The 22131-nt window shown below is 45.6% G+C and overlaps 1 protein-coding gene across 2 annotated transcripts in view; it reads left to right on the forward strand.

Annotated features, from left to right (window-relative positions):
* Positions 1-3077: 3077 nt before the first annotated feature.
* The window catches only part of LOC116948854 (RUN domain-containing protein 3B-like), an 88772-nt gene continuing 69718 nt past the window's right edge, over positions 3078-22131 (forward strand). Inside the window, exon 1 of one of the 2 annotated variants that reach the window (XM_032966023.2) lies at positions 3078-3582. In XM_032966023.2, coding sequence (XP_032821914.1) covers positions 3335-3582 — 248 coding nt within the window. In that variant the 5' untranslated portion in view covers positions 3078-3334. The remainder of the gene's footprint in view (positions 3583-22131) is intronic. The other variant, XM_032966032.2, reaches the window with a different exon arrangement.

Raw genomic sequence — 22131 nt, forward strand, 5'->3', positions numbered from 1 at the left:
TACGTCAGAGCTGATGGCTATAGGCTGAGTGTGGCTTAGACGCACATCGTTAAGTAATTCCATGACAACCGTAATTTATCTGTATATACTGGTTGTGAAAGGCCCCACGCAGAAAGTCCCTGGGTTTTATCTTCCACGAAGCTCATGGTCCACCCTAAACCGCATCTGTACAAACCGTGGCAGATGCGGATAACTGATGCACAAATAGAGAATTAAAAACGCAGTGTTGCGATTGTGGTCTAACAAGAAAAAACACACAACATATAACGACGCAAGGCCCGATCCACAAATACGAAGGAGACATTACAGCGACACAGTCATAATAAAGGTTTTTCGGTTAGATCGCGTTATTTGCTAATATTCTCTACCCGCCCTCTCTCTCTCTCTGCCCCCCTCTCTCTCTATTTAAGGCCTCGACACAGAGGCGTTGTTTCTCTGTGTGCCTATGTGTGTGTGTATCTCTGTGTCGTAACCCTCCACCACCTGACACGGCCAAAGAGTGAAAAAAAGTGTGTCACGTTGACAAGAGACAAATAGTTCACTACTTTAGCCCACCGGTGAGTTGAAGAGTGAATCCACAGCATTTACATTTTTTTGAGTACGACGTTTCACTGGTAATTACATCCAGCATCATCGGACAATTCGCCAGAATTGTGAAGCCCTCACTTGCTCCCGGTCTTAAATAGAGCAGCAGGGTGACGTCATCCTTTAACTCATTCAGATGCAGTGATTTGAGGCGGAGGGGGGGTATTGTAATTATATAATTGATTGGTAATCAGTCAATTGTTATGATTAGTAATGAGTTGTAGATTGGTAATTAGTTGTAATGTGTGTTATTGTAATTACAGTATATGCTACGTTAGTAGTCAGTTAATCACTGTGTTTCCCCTATAAGGAATTGTATTATTTAATAATACGCTTCCAGGCCGCACTAAGCCTGTAGCTGTTAAAGCGATTAAAGTTATTTCTATTTCTCTCAATTTCAATGGATTCTCTAATTAGTCTTGGCCAGTAATAATTCGTTTAACACAACGCGACGGGACTCCTTTCCATCTCTGACCCCGTCCACTTACCCTTGGGTGACGCCCACCTCAGACCTCTATATAACCTCTTGTTGCAGCAGCCCTTTCTTGTTCAGCAGTTCTTCTGCTGTATCTTTCTACCTGATGACGATTGCTCGTGTTGCAATCGAAACGACGTGATTTATTATTATTATTATTTTCTACCTACGTGACTTTGCCGAAAGAACCAAAGAGAATGCATACATTATCAGAGTACTGTATATATCTTTTTGCATTCTGACCACAAGTATTGTGGTTCATGCAGACATGATTCCTTGTAAAAGGTGTTTTTTGTTGCCAGGAAAAAGGGGAAAAAACCTATTCTCATATTTTGGTACTGGAAAAGGAGGGCCCATGATGTAGAAAGTAATTGCTGTTGGAAACGCACGAGTAGTTTTCCTTTTGGTAAAATGGCCCTGTCCCAAGAACACCATTCTCTCCAGTGGCTCTGAGCCATGAACGAAAGATGAGCAATCCTATGATCAGGGGAGACGCTGACGTTTTTTTTTTACTTTGGAAACATACATGGTGGGTTTGAATTTCAGTTTCCCATCGTGGAGAAGTGTAGTTCTGTCCACTGCCAATAGGAGGCAGTGCTGATCCGTAGATACTGCATTCAATGGCATGGACGTGAACTGTCGCTGACGATGTTATACACTTTAATACACACACGGATTCGGTGTCAATGACATACTTACGATGGGACTTTAATCAGATGAGACTCACGAAGCAGAGTTTGCCTTTGTATTTCCATTCTATGAATGCGGTAATAAATGTTCATCATGGTTATACTCGTGATGGACGCGGCATGACATTCTTTGCGTGCAGGGGACAGGCGACTTGAACACTGGACACAAATAGCATCGAGGCATACACAGACCAGGTTCGTGAGCTCCCAATGATCCAGACCTCACGTGGTCAGTGAAATTAGGGGGGCGGGCGTTGTTTGCTCCGTGATAGTTACGTTACTCGAGAGGATGTGCCTAAGGAGTTGACAGGTCCGCATGCTTCCTTCACCACAACTTTAACTTCGGCTGTCTTGCACTGTCTGATCGTGTGACACTCATGGGCAGCGCGGTTTGCATTCGTCAACGTCATTATCCCATGTGAAATGCTCGGCTTCAGCACGCGTACTGGGAGCACGACCGATATTTTCCATGCTTTTTACAGTGAGGGAAATGCAATTTTCTGGATTTTGTTGTTGTTATTCTGTCTCTCACTGTTCAAATAAACCTACCATTAAAATTATAGACTGATCATTTCTTCGTCAGTGGGCAAACGTACAAAATCAGCAGGGGATAAAATACTTTTTTTATCCCTCACTTCGGAATTGTCTGCATGTCTTGGGACACTTTTTCGGCAGTAGGTCTGTGACGACACGCAATCGTGTGTTTTGCCCATTCTTGTTGAATGCTTTCAGGCACAGTTAAAATACTTACCAGCGGTTCGATGGAATGACAATGTAAACCAAAAATGTATTCCGTGGGTAGTACAATAATTTTGTTCCAGGTGCCCAAGCCTTAAGTGTGCAAGTCGTGTATATTGATGTCTATACAAGTGACATTATGCACACTTTAAGACATTCAGTGAATTTAATTGATAAAAAAATCTGACAGCCTTGCTGCCTTATAACGTGCACGCTTCTGCACCAGAGAACCAGAATTCTTCCACTCTAAATCAATATTAACACGGGTGCAGTGCACGTGGGATGCTGCCGTGGTGTGATGGTTCGCGCTGTCCACCCAGCAATATCACATGGGTACATGACAGTCGAACGGCAGGTTGCGTTTGGTGGGATAAAGCGTCGGTGCGCTCCCACCTCTTCCCAAAAAAAAATCTGGCCTGCGGGGGAGCGCCGAGGTTGGAGTGTTCTGGTTCGTTTTGCTCGTGGAGGAAACCGCAGTACGCGGTGAAAACCCGCCACGCCACGAGGGAATAACGTTCCAAAGTCCGCACAGACGGACTCACGAATCTACGTTCTGGCACTACCATCTTCTGGTCACTTTGGAGAATTTTACAAATCTGCACGTGGGTCATCCATTGGAGGCCTGCTTAATTAGACGTGCCTCCAATGAATAATGAGAGTTGTACATTTGTATCCAGCGGGGAGTTAATATATTGGTGACGAGGCAATTCATGGACAGGTGATTGATGAGCATTGGCGGATGGTGGCAATTCATGAATAAGGCGATATCTGCTTTGAGAAAGGGTCGCGGGCTACCCCGCCTCCCTCACCGCCTCCACCACCTCTCCCCCCACCCTCTCCACGTGTCATGTATCCCAGCCGATCATGCGGCAGTGCTCGGGGGAACGGCCCCTCCGCCGATCACTCTGGGAGTCCCCAGAATCGCTGCCATTCTCCAGCAGCAGCAGGCGCATCCTCGGCTGCGCACGCCCTGCATCCTGCCCGGCATCCCCTCGGCATGGCGCTGTCACTGGGATTCGGCCGCGCCCTGCTGCGCCGGAAGGCGGACGCGAGGGATGTGCTTATCGAGCGCAGGAACCTGGTGACCGTGTGCCGGTACGTGCGGGCTCCGTCCAGCACAGCGGGGGAGGGGGTCTCATCCATGCGCCCGTGTGATTTCATTTTTTTTTCTTCTTCTATTCACACCGCACATAAGCGTCCGGTGTTGTGGCGAGCGCGGCGGAGGCTTGCACGTCTTCGGTGAAGATGGCTCGCGCGCGTGTTCTTTACATTGTACGTGCCTTGCGTGGCTTGCGCTGAGCGTCTTGTGTGGTTGGTGTGTGTTTTGAATGTTGTGTATGTGTGTGTGTGTTACATTGATGTTCTGTATGCCTGGGCCGTCGTCCCATGTGTGTGTGTGTGATGCAAGGAGTGTCCTGTGTCTGTCTTTGTGCAATGTTTGTGCCGCGTATCTTACACGGATAGTCTGTCTGTCTTGTACGGAGCGTCCCGTGTGTATGTGTGCGTGTGTTGCTTGGTTTCCCTGTGTGCCTTACACTATGGATGCGTGTGTCTCGCACGGAGACTTCTGTGCGTCTTGCTCGGATGTTGTCTTGCAGGAATAGTTCCGTGTCTTGAATGAACATCGCTTGTGTTGTGCATGTATGCCCCCCCCACCGTCCCCCGTGCGTTAAATACTCTTGACAACATCTCGAGCTATCATTGATGCTGCGCTCGTGCGTGGTCTTGCGTGGAGTTTGTCCTGCGCAGCTCACCCATGCACGTGTCTGCTGCGTGTGAAATGCACGACTGCCGACCGTGTATCCAAAGAAAGTATCTGGTGTCCGTGCTCGTTGACGGGTATGCTTTTCGCTACGCGTCGTGGGTGATATGTCCCGATGTATGTTGGACTGCTTTCGCACCGTGCGTAGCCAACCATGGTCATCGGAGGTCCAATTACTGTATAGTAGAGGGTCATGGGTGCTGCGTTATATTCTTCACAAGCCTCTCTTCACACATGTCAAAGGTGCAGTATTTGCGTGGCCAGTGATGCTTCACTTGGCAGCCGCATGCATGGGGATGAAATTAATTAAATTACATAACCTTTGCACATTTCATCAATTAACTTGTTTTTTAAACATTCACTCGCACGTGTGTGCGATTGTCTTTAACAAGTGATCATTTTTTTTCAAAGCGAATATGATCAAATATTACTGGTTTGAATATGTTGTTTAGGTCGTCGGATTTGTAATTGGGACAGTAGCAATGCGTGTGCCATTGTCCAAATAACAATTGGCACACGCATTGCAGTGGTTTAGTTCTTCACCTAAAAGGCTGAGTGCAATCAACGATGCCGGGCTCCTTTCAGTGAATGCTGTTGTGAAGCACGGTTCCTCTACCCACGCTTGCAGCTACGTGCAACTTTTTACATCCAATTTGCTTAATCGTCGGTGGAACCTTTGGAAAAAACGAGTCTCTCGTGGTACCACGCTTAACATAATAGATATGCGCTACAGGAGAAAAAGAAGATGATGCATGCGGTGACATAACATGGTTGATTGGCATGCCCCTTCTTGCAAGGCATTAATGGAGGGGGGTTCTTTTTCCATAGCTGGCACATTGACCCATATAGCCTGTGGGCCATGGTGCAACTGTACTAACCTGCACCACCTGCATCGTTCAAAGCTACGCCACTGGGTAAATGCATGGGTTCTCGAGCTCGCTATATGCGGTGGTGTAGGTTGGACCTGACAGCAGCTTGCAGACGTGTTGAGTCTTGAGCGCACCGTTACTTGTGTAGTGCAGCGCTCCATGCGTCTTCGGGATGTGTTCGTTCCGAACAACTTCCGTTACATTGAGACAGAGGAGAACAAACAGCTATACGGACATCACATTTGCTGTTAAGAAAATTGTGTGGGCACGGGAAGGACACGTCTCTAGAAGGGGTGCTGGCCGGTGGTGGAGACGAACATTGGAGTGGCAGCTCATGGGAGGAACGAGCCAGAGGATGTCCACCACAGAGTGATGACATCAACTTGTGTTTGGGTGCTCGGTTGCTTCTTACGTCATCGCAGAGCCGTGAGGGATGGAGACGGCCTTTGTCCAGCAGGGGATTAAGCATGGCTAATGTGAACTCCCAAGGGTGCAATTGTACACGTGCACTTATTGAGTGAATCTGTACGCTTGCACGCAAGTCTGAAAGTGGAGATGCGTCTTGAGTGCTTTATGAATCGCTGCCACGTTACGGTGCGGCTCTGTGCAGGTGCTCGCCGTGTGTACATCACCAGGGAAGCCTGCAACTACTCAGAACAGGTCCTTTGTGCTGTGGTGTAGCTATCGAGTGTGCAGGTGGTCAGACTGCTCTTGGACCCGTGGGCTGCAAAGGGGGGGGGGGGGGGGGGGATATCGTTCTTTGCGCAAGGGCACATGCCAAGCATCTCCACACGACTCTTAATGTGCATGCTGCTCTGAGTACAATCAAAACTCATTATACGCTGTGGATGATTATGGATGGTGAAATAACACGGACAAATATCCATCTCTCCGCATAAGTCCCTTTTTTATTCCATTAGGCTGTGCAATTTCTGAACGAGAGCTATCCGGCAGAATTTGTTTAAGCAAGCAAATTCGGTGCCAATTTAAAACACCTAGATCCCATGAGATTCAGAGGATGAAAAATGGTTCAGATTTTTCTTGAGAAAACAAATGCTGCTGGATAGCATTTCTGGAAGGTCCACTGCCTAATAAAGTAAAACCAACTAAATTTTGTCAGGAGAGACATGATCTCTGCAATAGCAACGAGCTCTTGATTTTAAACCACATTACGCAAGGGGTTATAATCATGTACTGCTGTCACCTTTGTCATAAAATCTGATTAAAGTTGCAACAATATTGTCGGTTTATCTCAAATTATATCATTTTAATTAATATTTTATACTTTAATTATGTCAATCTAGATGCGAACATTAACACAGGATCAATTGGACTACATTGAAATCTGATATTAATATACTCTTAATACTACCGAAAAAAAGTATTCTCAATTGCTTCTAATTATGCTATTGACTTCATGCCAAGATAGTATCCATTCCAAACTCGAGCAGTCATCACCCTATGCATTAGGAAATGGCCGAATGAAAGCGATATTACAGAACTACATCCGAGACCCCTTCAAGTGACCTTCTTAGCCACACAGAACGGGGCACTGCATTTTCCCATCTGCCCTGCTGCAGGGAATGTATGTCAAAATGGCAGTCAAACTGAAATATTTTTTCCCGTTAATTCTCAGCTGAAAACTAGGCCAATTTAGTTAAACAAAGTACCGTATTTTCCCGCATATAGCCCGCATACACATATAACCCGCAGACGCATATACCCCGCAAAAATAGCGTTTTGTGTAAAACAAATTTCAGATAGCCCGCACCTCCATATACCCCGCATGCATTCATATATTGCCCCTAACCCCCCACCTCTCTCTCCCCCCAGCTGCCCCATCTCCCAACCCCCACCTCTCACCTCTCTCCCCCCCAGCTGCCCCCCCCCCCACCTCTCTCTCCCCCCAGCTGCCCCACCCCCCAACCCCCACCTCTCTCTCCCCCCAGCTGCCCCACCCCCCAACCCCCACCTCTCTCTCCCCCCAGCTGCCCCACCCCCCAACCCCCCACCTCTCTCTCCCCCCAGCTGCCCCACCCCCCAACCCCCCACCTCTCTCTCCCCCCAGCTGCCCCACCCCCCAACCCCCACCTCTCTCTCCCCCCAGCTCTCCCGTCGCCGGTAAACAGTGCGCGCACTTCAAACATTGTCGTTTAATTGTACAAACAATTAATTTAAAACGTGATAACGTGCAATTTTTGTGTGAGTGGTTTATTCAGCAGTGCTTTAGTCCAAGGTAAGTGTTGCAAAGTGGATAGTCCTACCATGAAAAAATGTAACGAGTCATGACATGTCACACGTGTAAAATATTTTTGGGATAGCCCGCAACTCCATATACCCCGCAGGGTCTTTCTTTGTTTGTAAAAATTGGTATACCCCGCGGGTTATATACGGGAAAATACGGTATTTGATTTTTGTTTGCAGTCATTTGTGACCCGGCTGAGACTGTAAACTCACTATAATTTGCAAAAAAATGTCATCACGGTTGGCCGAAGTTTGAATTTAAACCCAGGATCTCGGTGGTGCAGCCTCGGTACTCTGACCCGTCAGCTACTCGACCACATCAGCTTAATGAGATCATTGAAGAATGTTGAAGATTGTGACTTGTTCAGTGCAGTAAAATGTGTAATGAGGCCTAAAACTGGGACCTCTACTACAGTTTTTGCTCAACAATAACAATCGTACCAATTTTTTAAGACGGATCATCTCGGAAGGAGAGACTTGGAGAGGGCTTGCTCAAGAGCTGATGATATCTGGTCGGTCTGACTTTCTGTAATCGGTCTGACTTTTTTCGCACAGCTGGCAGAGTAGGGGGTGTCCTGTTTTTTTAAAGGAGTTAGAGCTCCCGTGTAAAAAAAGATAGATACATTTCTAACAGAGATTGCACTTTCATCCCCATGTACCTAAATTTCACAGTAAAGCCACGCAAATTAACACTTTGCATGGCTTGATCGTGGCAGATTTCACCAATATCCCTTGCAAAATAGACTCCCCCCACTCATTGCCGTTCAGAGGCTGCACAGAGCCTGCATGTGAATACAGAGGGGGGGGCGGGGTGTGGCAGACATCACTGCTCTCCCTGCGGGAGCTTAAGTGAAATCAACCGGTAAGCGGTTGCTTTAACATGCAAGTATAAAATCCGTGGTTGATATGTAAGTGAATATGCGTCCTATGCTCAGGAGGTTATAATTCCAAGCATTTTCCCATCGGATCAAGTAGCTCAAATCTTTTTTTGACAGTTGTGGTAATGGACGTTTAATGGGTGAGGCTGGTGAATGCGGAACAAAAGACATTCAACATCGTACACGGCTGAATGTGCATTGCCTAGCACCGTTTGCATTTACAATATTATACTTATTACCAGGATATAGTTTACCGAATGAAGGATTACTTATGGGTTCCAGTGCTGGTTTAGCAGATTTTGAAAAATCTTAAACACAGTATAATAAAAAAAAAAGTATATACAGGATCAAGATTGAAAGGCAGCAGTGGTATAGGAATTAAATCTTAATTGGAGCACATTGTAATTGGCAGGAAATTAATAATACAACATTTCCTGCTTTACAGCCCTTTGACAATACTTAATGCCGTGTGATATAGCCAGACGGAGTCCTTGACTCTAAAATACAGTACAAGAATGGTGTTTGGAGACCAAAAGCACAGTGGTTTGTGCTCTGCATTGTGAACCCAGCTGTCTCAGTTCGCTATCATGGCTAACATTCATGGCAAGCAATATATTAACTAGTCTCAGGACCTCTCCTTCACCAAACCACACTGCTCGGTGAAGTATGCTCAAACAACCCCCTCTTGACCAGCGTGGTGTGACCTTCATCCAGCAGTTGATTCAGAGGTCTGAACGTTAGCTATATAATTGTTTTATACAATGGAGAGGTGGTTACGCTTTGTTTCAGGGGGGTTATTGATGCTCAAATACAAAACCGGTGAGAGACTGGTTATTTTCTCTCCTTGCATGGTACATGGGTTGTGCTTTTGGACTTTAGAAACGCCCATGACCAAATCGTCCAGAATGATCCCCCCCAAGTTCTTCAAGTCTTGGAAGCCACGCAGTCCGTGTGGCGCTTGGATTGGTGATCACGTGCAGCAGTTTGTTTTAGGCTGCTGTATTATGTGGCGGGCAGCAGTGGCCAGTGCAGCCAAACACATTGTTGTGCTGCACTTCTATGCACCCAGGTCTACACTCCCCACCGTAATCAATACTCATTGACCAGCGTGGTGAAGTATTATCAAATAATCCCCATGACCTGCATGGCATGAAAAGCCCCTTATCCAGCAGTAGATTGATAAACGGCTGTACATGGCTATATATTCTAGAAATATTGATAACGTAATTCTTTGAAGCCAGCTGCATTGCTCTAACTGCTACCTGTGTCTATAAATAAAGTTAGGCTCTGGTGATAAAGTCTAAAGTGGCTAAACTTTGTTTTGTAAGTTGAAACAATTACACTTTTAACGTTTTGCTTGGCAATTGTAGCTGCTGGTAGTTTATTGGCGCAGTTGGACCACTCCTGAGATATATTTCCCCTTGGAGACTGACTGCGAATATCACACGGCACTTGTTTGTCACGTGCACTATTATTAGCAGTCATGAGTTTAAAACTATGAGACTTTATAATACGAATGTTCTGCATTCGATGTAGACGTTAACTGGCTCTAAGCGTGAAGAGCACTGACCACCTTCACGCCCAAGCCTTTGGCCAAAGAAGTGATCGGTATCACTGGTGATGGCAACTATTTAGTGGTATCAATATGCGTTTTTTCCTAAATTTTGTTCTCCCAATAATTCGATTTGGCACCATATAATATAAAGTATCCGTGCAGAATTGTCAGAGTGCATAAACCCATCTGTTTGCCAACATCCCGTGGGAGGAAATCACGGAACTACTTCTGAGATCTCTTCAAGCGTTTCCCTTTTATTCATACACTAGAGGCACACTTGAACACACAACTACAAATACATATTTGTGGCGTGGCAATCGACACTATACATTTTTTCTAAATTCCCAGCAGAAATTGAGCCGAATTACATTTTTTTTTTAAATAACAAAATTAAATGTCACGGATTTTTTGGTGCACTCATTGGTGACTGGACTGAGAGCGTCACCTCGCGAAACTATGAATCCCAATTTAATCATGGGTGTTTTCCCAGATTCAGAAATCACTTCTTTGTGCTCTCACTCCAAAGCCAAACTCATGCTGTAGTCTACACCGAACAGCCTCAGCTTTAATAATAATATAATAATAGGGGCTTTCCCCTTTTTTCTGGCAATAAAACTGAAACCTCTTTACAAGGATTCATGTCTGCATTAACCACAATACCTGCAGTCACAATGCAAACAAAAAAACATACTATGATAATATATGCATTGTCCTTGAAACTGATTGGTCCACACCAAGGGACGGCTTTCTTTTGAGCCTCGACCCAATTGGTGGTCGACCAGATGACGCCAGAAGGCGTACAGCTCAAAGACAATGCACTATGAAAGTAATGAGGGCTCGGGGTGAGCATCTACATCATTAGACCTCCTTTGCCAGTACCAAAATGTAATAATAGGGGTTTTCCCCTTGTTTCTGGCAACAAAACTGAAACCTTTTTACAAGATTCATGTCTGCATTAACCACAATACCTGCAGTCAAAATGCAAACAAAAACATACTATGATAATATATGCATTGTCCTCAGCTTTCTCAGACCAACTCTTGTTTGCGAGGCAATGTCTGGCGCATGGGATCACAACTTCCCAGGATGTAATTTGATACTGTTGCAGAATAATGTTTACGTTGTGCTCAATTTAAATAACCTATCGGAGCACTTTCCCTTAAAGTGCTTTGTATGTTGGCGATACGCCTCCATTAGGTTAACTTTGATGTGAAAATCGCCACATCAACCTGCATTAAGTTTTATTAAATTTTAATGAAGCCAGCTGCTCATTAGTATTTCCCGTAGATTTTAATTTGTGAGGAAATTTTTCCTTTCCACAACATTTTTTTGCTAATTATTTGGTGATACTGCATTATCAGTGGTGCATAAGCACAATTTTAAAAATCTCAATACGTCAATAACTCTGGCCTTAAAAATACGACAATGGTTCAGGCAATGGTCCTCAATAGCATATTTACGTGCTATGAAAAAGGCCCATTTTTAGCAGATAATTTTAGCAAAAGTTTTAGTATGGTATACTCTTATTCTATATTCAACGTTGCGAGTTTTGTAGCAAAATTCAGGAGTGGTATTTACAAAAATAACTATTTGGAGTCAACATTTGATTTTTTTTAAAAAACAACGCTAAGGTAGTAACTGAGGGGAAATGTACAAATGTTAATTGCATAAAACTGGAGCTTATGATTTCTGATTTGGAATTTAGCGTCAGAACTTCACATTTATTTAAATTTAGTAAAAAAAACTAAAATTACTCTCTGACTGCGCGAGCATTATTGCATTATGAAAGCGCTCATCAGGAGCATATCACAGCCTGCGTCGTTAAATACAAACCGGGGATGATTTATTGGCATAAAGAGTACGGATTCACACTGGACTGTACAGGCAGCCTCATCAGTTGGCACTTAGCGCACAGCCTATACAGTAAATAATTATTATAAGGCGAGCTTTTTTAAAACTTCGCTGGAGTGTTCCGTACGGATGTCTGCACTTACTCTCTGCCGGCATCAGCGGAAGGCAGTGCCACAAGGCGCAAGTGGCCGTTGCAGAGCTCCGCATGCTACCGGTACTCTTGCATGCGTTGCTCTTGCTGTTATTGCTTCCTACATCCTCGACGGTTGACAAAATTGTAGGAATAAAAAGGCAAAGGATCAGCCCTGCAAATACTTTGTCATGCAACTGCTGGTGGAAGGGCCGCCACTAGAGGGAACCCAAGGGAGCTGCCTATGAAGGGTATTTGGCCTACTCTTCCGTGCCCGCCAGACATCTGAGAAGAGGTGGGAGCCACCCACAATTTATCCCGCAACACACGACCTGCAGATGGACGAGCTGTGGTTTATCCATTTCAACTGCCGGAGGTGGGGGAATTCAAGACATTTCCCCCCATTTTTTTCAACAGCCACGCCGGAGATCGAACCCGGTGACATCCAGATTGCAAGTCCAGCGTGCTGACCATTGCACCACGGCAGTGGTGACTGAGATCTCGCTATTTAGTAGCGCATGTCTTGGGGGCAGGGGTGGAGCCACAGGGGGGGCTGGGGGGGGGCTCAGCCCTCCCTGAAATTTTGGGAAAGTCGGTAATTGGGATAACCGGATATCCGGCTACTGCAAAATGCTGCAGGCTGCCACCTTGTGCTGCCCTGCAGGCTGCCCCCTTGTGCTGCCCTGCAGGCTGCCACCTCGTGCTGCCCTGCAGGCTGCCACCTTGTGCTGCCCTGCAGGCTGCCACCTCGTGCTGCCCTGCAGGCTGCCACCTTGTGTGCTGCCCTGCAGGCTGCCACCTTGTGTGCTGCCCTGCAGGCTGCCACCTTGTGTGCTGCCCTGCAGGCTGCCACCTTGTGTGCTGCCCTGCAGGCTGTCACCTCGTGCTGCCCTGCAGGCTGCCACCTTGTGTGCTGCCCTGCAGGCTGCCACCTCGTGCTGCCCTGCAGGCTGCCACCTTGTGTGCTGCCCTGCAGGCTGTCACCTCGTGCTGCCCTGCAGGCTGTCACCTTGTGCTGCCCTGCAGGCTGCCACCTTGTGTGCTGCCCTGCAGGCTGCCACTTTGTGCTGCCCTGCAGGCTGCCACCTTGTGCTGCCACCTTGTGCTGCCCTGCAGGCTGTCACCTCGTGCTGCCTTGACGGCTGCTTGAGCGGCAGCCTTTCGAACTTGTCGAACTTATTAGCCACATCAGCGGCTCCGACCTATTAATAAACTCCGCGTTCAAATCCAATGAAATCTGTTTTATACATTTGTGGCACCCATTGGAAAACATAAACACTGGGTATCTCAGAATATTGAAGTCAGCCCCCCCCCCCCCCCCAAAGTCAAAATCCTGGCTCCGCCCCTGCTTCGGGGGGGGGGTTTCAAGGTTACATGTGAATTTTTAAGACTAATTAACGTACGAAACGAACCCTTTAATGCAGCATTGTTTTGCATATCCGAGTAGCCAGCAAGGTTTAATAAGCAGCTCTTTTAAAAATATAATAGTAAAAAATTGTGTGTGGGTTTGTGTGTGGTCGCACGCTTGGCTCTCCAACGGTGGGGTTTATGTAAAATAGAAATCGCCAGGCACCACGCCGCAAGCCCCGCCGTGAGCAAGCGCTATTCCTTTTTTCACATCCGTCAACTTTTAATTAGTTTAATTAGCGATTTTGAGTGATTTTCGCACGCTTTCATTTTACTTATTTATTTATGACGCGTGCACGACCATACCAACTCCCACGCCTTTGGTGGCGGTGGGGGGGGACGGCCCATGCCAAGTCGCACGCCTTCGGTGGGAGTGAGGGGGACATTTTCTTTCGCGTTAAAAATCCTATAAAAATACACTAAACGCTCAGGTAAATTCTTCACTGTCTCATGTCCCCTCCACCCCGATGCGTGTAGTTATTACTACTATACCGTCGGTAGATGCTACCACTATAGGCCGTAGATATTACTGCAGAGCGGCCGGGGACATCGTGCCTGGGGGGGGCAGGGGTAGCAGCCCAGCCCCCGCCTGCCAAGGTGCCACCTCGGCCGGCTGGACAATCTAGGTGAGGCCGGAGGCTCTGCACGGGACTAGGCCTCACCACGCCACTCTGTCAGGGGAGTACTTTGTGCTATAGAGTCGATCAATACTGCTATAGAGTCAGCATGTACTACTGTTGTGATAACGGGTACCACCAAAGTCAGTATGCACTGCTGTAATCATAGCAGGTACCACCACAGTCAGTGTGCACTGCTGTTAGATTTTTCAGAGTAAGTTTGAAATATAAATTTGACCTGGGCAACACCGGGTACTTCTGGCTAGTTGATTAAAATTTGCGAGTTTTGATACGAGTGCCTTCTTAGAATCACCGGTTCTCTATGCACATGCATTGTGCGTGCAAATATGCACACTGAATTGAGTGCAATGTGAACACATCTCTCATGTCCTCGGCTCACAAAGTGCAGCGTGCACAAAATTTGTCTGAAAATTGGTGGGTGCTTAAACGGCGTGCATAACCGCACACTGCGTGCCATGCGCACAGAACATGTGCAGTGCGTGACGGCACTCTCACATACTGCTGGTGTGTCAGTACAGGAGAACTCCTTTTATCCACTGCCGCATTACCCACAACTCCAATTATTTTTGCGGTATCTGTAGGGTCTGCGTGAACTCATTATCCACGAGACTGATTTTTTTTTTACATGGTGGATAACAGTATATATTGCGGATAATCCCATGGATAATAGGAGCCGCGATATTTATGCTTTTGGCTAGCCATCGAACAAAGATGGTTACTACATCGTGTGCTTTCAAATGCGCTTCTGCGGCCATCTGGAACGCTCTTTCTTCCGGTGTTAGGAAGTCACTGCAGCTATGCACTTTTAAATCATCTAGATTGCAAATTAATTCTTTAGACCTGCGTTTTGTGTTTAGTTTGTTGTCCTTCCCTCATACCTTCGATTAGCCTCGTCGGCTTCGTACGGTTTGAAAGATGTTCAACATATACATACAGTGAGGGAAAAAAGTATTTGATCCCCTGCTGATTTTGTAGGTTTGCCCAATGACAAAGAAATGATCAGTCTATAATTTTAATGGTAGGTTTATTTGAACAGTGAGAGACAGAATAACAACAACAAAATCTAGAAAAAAGCATGTCAAAATGTTATAAAAAAAATTGCATTTTCATGAGGGAAATAAGTATTTAACCCCTCTGCAAAACATGACTTAGTACTTGGTGACAAAACCCTTGTTGGCAATCACAGAGGTCAGACGTTTCTTGTAGTTGGCCACCAGGTTTGCACACATCTCAGGAGGGATTTTGCCCCACTCCTCTTTGCAGATCTTCTCCAAGTCATTAAGGTTTAGAAGCTGACGTTTGGCAACTCGAACCTTCAGCTCCCTCCACAGATTTTCTATGGTATTAAGGTCTGGAGACTGGCTAGGCCACTCCAGGACCTTAATGTGCTTCTTCTTGAGCCACTCCTTTGTTGCCTTGGCCGTGTGTTTTGGGTCATTGTCATGCTGGAATACCCATCCACGACCCATTTTCAGTGCCCTGGCTGAGGGAAGGAGGTTCTCACCCAAGATTTGACGGTACATGGCCCCGTCCATCGTTCTTTTGATGCGGTGAAGTTGTCCTGTCCCCTTAGCAGAAAACACCCCCAAAGCATAATGTTTCCACCTCCATGTTTGACGGTGGGGATGGTGTTCTTGGGGTCATAGGTAGCATTCCTCCTCCTTCAACCACGGCGAATTGAGTTGATGCCAAAGAGCTCCATTTTGGTCTCATCTGACCACAACACTTTCACCCAGTTGTCCTCTGAATCATTCAGATGTTCATTGGCAAACTTCAGACGGGCAAGTATATGTGCTTTCTTGAGCAGGGGGACCTTGCGGGCGCTGCAGGATTTCAGTCCTTCACGGCGTAGTGTGTTACCAATTGTTTTCTTGGTAAATATGGTCCCAGCTGCCTTGAGATCATTGACAAGATCATCCCGTGTAGTTCTGGGCTGATTCCTCACCGTTCTCATGATCATTGCAACTAAAGGAGGTGAGATCTTGCATGGAGCCCCAGGCCGTGGGAGATTGACAGTGTTGTGTTTCGTCCATTTGCGAATAATCGCACCAACTGTTGTCCCCTTCTCACCAAGCTGCTTGGCAATGGTCTTGTAGCCCATTCCAGCCTTGTGTAGATCTACAATCTTGTCCCTGACATCCTTGGGGAGCTCTTTGGTCTGGGCCATGGTGGAGAGTTTGGAATCTGATTGATTTATTGATTGCTTTTGTGGACAGGTGTCTTTTATACAGGTAAAAAAGCTGAGATTAGGAGCACTCCTTTTAAGAGTGTGCTCCTAATCTCAGCTCGTTACCTGTATAAAAGACACCTGGGAGCCAGAAATCTTTCTGATTGAGAGGGGGTGAAATACTTATTTCCCTTATTAAAATGCAAATCAATTTATAACATTTTTGACATGCGTTTTTCTGGATTTTTTTGTTGTTATTCTGTCTCTCACTGTACAAATAAACCTACCATTAAAATTATAGACTGATAATTTCTTTGTAAGTGGGCAAACGTACAAAATCAGCTGGGGATCAAATACTTTTTTCCCTCACTCTACATATCACTGTGGAGTTCACCTCTATACAGCAATGAGAGATGGCTTGTGTATTTACGTGATCTATAAATCCAACTATGTTGTATTAATACGAATACTCTGTGTAGGGGTGGTGCTATCCCATCGGGTGGATCCTAACCAGCCCCCCCATCCTCACCCCTTCACCCCCCTGATGCCTCACCCACCTCCAAAATATATTTCCATGACCCAAGAAAAATAATAAGTACAATACGAATAAACAGGAAGAAGTTTTCCTCAGTTTTCATACCAATATTTTTTAAAGATGCCCATGATCGTGGGGGCCATTGAGCTGATCTGGGTCCTACAAGATTTGTTTTCGTCTGCTTATGCCTCCCACCGCTACTGGCTGTGTGTTTGTCTTGTATGCACTGCACGGGCAGAATTTTTGTAGCTAGCGAAGGATGCTAGGTTTAGTAATATAAGTTATGTATGTCGCTATTGTTAACTTTCAATCACATTTCTTATGATCACTGTTACATTGTTTTTATAGCATTATTTTAGTAATTTCTAGTAAGGTTTAGTTTAGCCCAATTTTTTGATGTAGTATAGAGTTAGACTTAAAATTGTAATCTAAATTGTATTATGATTGTTATTGTGATCTAGCATCAAAATGGGATTTTTTTGGCACAGTTTAGTACGCAGCATAAACACATGGTGCTTTTCTGGAAGATTTTATTCTTTTTGTAGGGGATTTCTCAATTTGCGTACAGTAAATTTAAAATGTATCTTGTAATTTTATTGTTTGTTGCGGTTGCACCCGAATCAAGAGCCGAATGGCTCACAGGGTTATTCCAACTAAATGAAACTGAAACTGTAATTATTTCTTCATAACTACTTTTTGTGTTTAGGTTGTCGTCCTTCCACTGCACCTCCGCTAAGCACGGTTGGTGAATAAACCATTAAGCAAACCCATGAAGCGAAGCCATCGTGCAAACTCCGGTCATCCTTGCAGCGGCTTTTGGGTACCCATCAAGCAAAGACGGTCACTGCATCGTGTGCTTTGAGATGCGCTTCTGTGGCCATCTGGAATGCTCTCCCTTCCGATAATAGGAAGCCGCTGGAGCAATGCACTTTTAAATCATCTAGATTGAAAGCGAACGTCTTTAGAACCGCTTTTTGTGTTTAATTTGTCGACCTTCCCCCACACCTCAGATTGGCATGGCTAGCTACGTACGGTGCGAAATAAGTTCAACATACTTGTATACATATGGGCACTAGTATGTGTGCATTGTACACGTGTGTTACGTGGCCTGTTGTGGGTACATTTAATACATTGTGGGCACGGTGTGACAGTGCCTTGTGTGCATAAAGCATACGTTTTTTGCACATCGTCCGTGGTCTGTGTAAACCAGACGTGACAGCCAGGCAGAGTGGAGTGCGATGCATGGAACGATTTAATGGGGTGTGTGCATTTTCCACAAACGCACACACGGGGTCACAAGGCTTAGTCTAAATTCTGCTCTTATCCTGCAAATGTAATACTCGCAGGGTCTCTGCCAGTTTGTTCCTAATAAGTAAATACTATTGTCAAATGATCAATTCCCCTCGGAGCAATTGATTTCACAGGAATCACAGGGTTAATTTGTTCAGGCAAATGTGTGTGCTTGGCCCAGGGGCTGATACTGTGTCGAAACACTGAGCCGGAGATTCTCCATTTGAATCTTTGAAATTTCGCACGATTACGCTGGGTTCTTTTTCATCATCGCAATTCCACGGTCTCACTACGTCCATCAGTGACAACTGCCCAATAAAACGATCTTATAAAATCTAGTAATTTTTTTTTTACATATTTAAAACCATTGAGAAATGAAATGGCTTTGGATTGATTGCCGTGCAGCCTACTCTTGGGTAGCAGGGCACAGGAGAAGGGGCAGCTCCTCTAGTGTGAATAATAAACACATTCCTGCGGAGGGAGCTGGTAGGAACGTTGGGTTGCTCGGTCAATGGCCAGGGTCAACGGCGGCACCACGTGGTGTATTCCGCAAATATGCCTGACTGTGAGGGCGGGCACAAGCCGGCGTGAGTAGGTTAAACGTTGAGTTTTATAAGGGCACCACGGGGTGACCAGCCCCTCCCCACCCAGCCCCACCCCTCCCCACCCAGCCCCACCCTTCTCACCCCCCACCCAGCCCCACCCTCCCCACCCAGCCCCTCCCCACTGTTGTATATATAGGCCTTTTTCCATTTTTGTTTTTGATATTAATAAGGATTTTGCCAAATATTTTTTTTCAATCGTGGTTGAACAACCCCCTCCACTCAGAGCAGCCGCCATTCTCACACACAACAGGCCGCCGGAGATAGCAATACAAAGTAATAAACCCAAAACAAAGAGGAAAAAGGGGGGGGGGGAAACTACTAATGAGACTCGAGGGGAACTCTACAGGACTTCAATCACCCTCTTTTTGAGAGCACAGACAACCAGACGCCACTCACAGGCGAATTCTAAAATAATTTTCCCTTTCGTTACTGCTAATACAACGGTTAAAGTTCAGAACTTAGCAACAAATGAGTCGACATCATAGACTGTCCACACACTCACTACGATTTTAAAAAAACCAGACTACAATCTACATAGCGGGTTATTACTTCTAATACATGTCATATTAATACTAATGTTATTCACCTTAAATTACACTACATCTTGCCGTTTACGTGACCTTACAAACACCAAGGAATATGAATTCCAACCGTCAAGAAACTTACCTCTATAACTCGGGACATCAAAAAATGACTCTAGTATAACAGCAAGGATCCCCGGATACAGACGGGGAGACGAAACTAATAAACCCTAAAAAATACGTGGTGATGACAATGTTAAATCACAAATCTTAGGAAACATAAACCAAATAATATTTATGCAGTATTAAACCGAGGGTTGTCGAGAAGGGATGAGGCGAAATAGGTCAAACTTACACAACAAAGATGAACTGTGTTGCATAGGAAAAGAGCCTCCCAACCGTCTTTGTCTTCCCACAGCACAGGATAGCAAGGAACGTAACACCCAGAGCGAGGTAAATGACTCTGTTTATTGCAGGGGGGCATCTGTGTCGCACGGATGCATGGATGGCTTGAGGAGGGCGACGGTGATCACAGGGAGAGACACAGATGGCTTAATAAATGACACACACACACAGACACCCGTACAGCCCCCCCCCCCCCCCACAACACAGAGCGAGATCAAAGGAAGTTCCGGTCCTTTGTGAGCGGGCGAGCGGAGTAAGGAATTTTTGGCATAAAAGCGACAAGCCAGCATTGAACAGCAGCTACCAGCGGCAGAAGACGGCGACCATCAGCTCGACAAGAAGACACACAGCAGCTCGGAAGAGGACAGCAAGCCAGCTCCGGGGCATGGCCTCGAGATCGACAACAATGCGTGTGGTGCATCGTAGAGAAGAGGGGCGAGGTGATGCTCTGTGCTGAGTTCAGCATGGACCGACAGAGTGTCGCTGAAAATTATTCTCAGCATAAAGCAATCAACCTCGAGGAAGGGCGGAGAGGGCCAAACGTCGACCAAGCCTGCCATCAACGAACGAAAGCATCGTTCATCGCCAGAGAGCCGGAGAAAGAGTGAGCGCACAGCAGCGCCACCAGCGCCACCAAACAAGGGTGACAGCTGCCAGCGGACAAGCATTGTGCCGACTCGGCTCATCCAGCAGGGGAGAGAGCCTGACCAGCCGCCCGTGAGCAAGTGTCAGCGCCAGCGAGCGCGCCGTGGGTTCGACCCACACTCACACCGACCAGCCACCAGCTGGGAGCCAAGACAAGAGCGAGGGAACCAGCCGTCGTTCGTGTACCCTCCCCCACACTCACAAACCCACAACGCTCCCGGCGTCTGCTCACACAAGAATTTACCAAAGAGACAATACAAGCATCCACAATAAGAAGACTAATTATAAAGTGGAAGACCATCAGCTGGCCGTGAAGGAATCGCGGCTCATCGAGTGATAAGAATACGTCGTTTATAAGTACATTCATTTTTTTCTTATTTTGTTTTATGTGATTTTACTTCCAACTGCATAAATTACCAATAGATTAATTGATACAAACTAAACTGTTGAAAACCTTTGTCACAAATCTACACGCTCACAGAGATAATATCGTGTTAAACCTGTTTCTTTATCATATAATCTTGTCCACAAATGAATTAAAACTTAGCCAAAGATAAGAATCTCCCATAGGAAGGCACGCACTCCATCGCACACCCTTATTCCAAGACATTTCGTTAATTATATAATCTTGCTGATGAATCTATTGACGTATACTTTTGCCTTTGGGGTATAATAATTTGCTTTTATTGCCTTTCGTATGAAAATCGTTGCATGCATTTTAAGGACTTTTCCTCTCACCAAAATGCTCGTGTTACTCTGATAAAGTAATCGTTTGTTCTGTTACCCAATTAACAAACGTGATCATTGAGGGTTGAATGTATGAATCCATGAAGCCTTAGCCAATTGATGAGTATTTGCTGAAGCACGCGTACTGCCACACACCCTTGTTCCAAGACATTTTGCAATTACATAATCTTGCTCATGAATTAATTACCGTATACTTTGCCTTCAGGACATGTTTCTTTATTGCCTTCGCATGAATGTCGTTGCATGAATTTTTAAGGACTTTTGGTTCCTATCGCCGTGTATGCTCGCGTACTCTGAGGAAGTAATCAATTGTTCTGTTACCCAGTTAACAAACGTGATCATTGAGGGTTAAATGTATGGATCAATGAGGGGAACATCTCCTGGAGTACTGTGTTGACAATTTCAAGCATAAGAATTCGCATATTAGAGTGTTAAGGTTTTGTTTAGAATTAAAATTGCTTAACACAAAGTGTTTGAGTGTTTCTTTCCTGAGTTCATGCGTAATAATCTTAATTATAAGAACTGTATAATGCAGTGAGATTTGAATTTGGAGACCTGACATAACACACTAATACATAATCAGTAAATGTTAAAGCGAGAATAATTGTATTATACCGATCGATAATACGAACCTAGACAACAAAGCCAAGCTTAATCTGGCATACAGCACACCTACATAACTTCATACGATTAATTGTCTTATCCCGATTGATGATACGACCCTGGGCAACGAAGCTAAGCCTAATTATCATAACTGCCCTCATTGGCATAATCACATACATTCTCATAAATTAATAAGATTATATCTCCGAATAGCATAATTTATGCACACACTTACATAAATTAACATAATTTCAGAAAATTACGCATTTTTAAAAAATTTCATTTAATTTTTATATTTTCATTAAATTTTCAATACCCGGCATATACAACCCCACCCTCCCCACCCAGCCCCTCCCTCCCCACCCAGTCCCTCCCCACCCAGCCCCACCTTCCCCACCCAGCCCCTCCCCACCCTCCCCACCCAGCCCCTCCCTCCCTCCCCACCCAGCCCCTCCCTCCCTCCCCACCCAGCCCCTCCCCACCCTCCCCTCTCCACCCAGCCCCACCCCTCCCATTTTTGGATGCACGACGGACGGACACAATAATCCCCAGTGGGCTGGTGGTGTAACCAGGAGGTTCTTACCAGTATAACTATAACAAGTTCTATGGCGCCTTAACACAGCAAGGCATTAACAAGGGCGCCGTTTGTACGCATCTTAAAACGTCTATCACACCGCATGTAGCCAACCGTTCTGTAACAAGAGGCTATGTAAAGAATGCTTTGATTCCTATTGCTATTATTTTGGTACAACGTCGCATATCCGACCATCACGTAGCCACCCAAATCCAATT

The sequence above is a fragment of the Petromyzon marinus genome, chromosome 2 (genome assembly GCF_048934315.1).
Source record: "Petromyzon marinus isolate PM22_M1 ecotype Great Lakes invasive population chromosome 2, UKy_Petmar_22M1.pri1.0, whole genome shotgun sequence".
Lineage (NCBI taxonomy): Eukaryota > Metazoa > Chordata > Hyperoartia > Petromyzontiformes > Petromyzontidae > Petromyzon > Petromyzon marinus.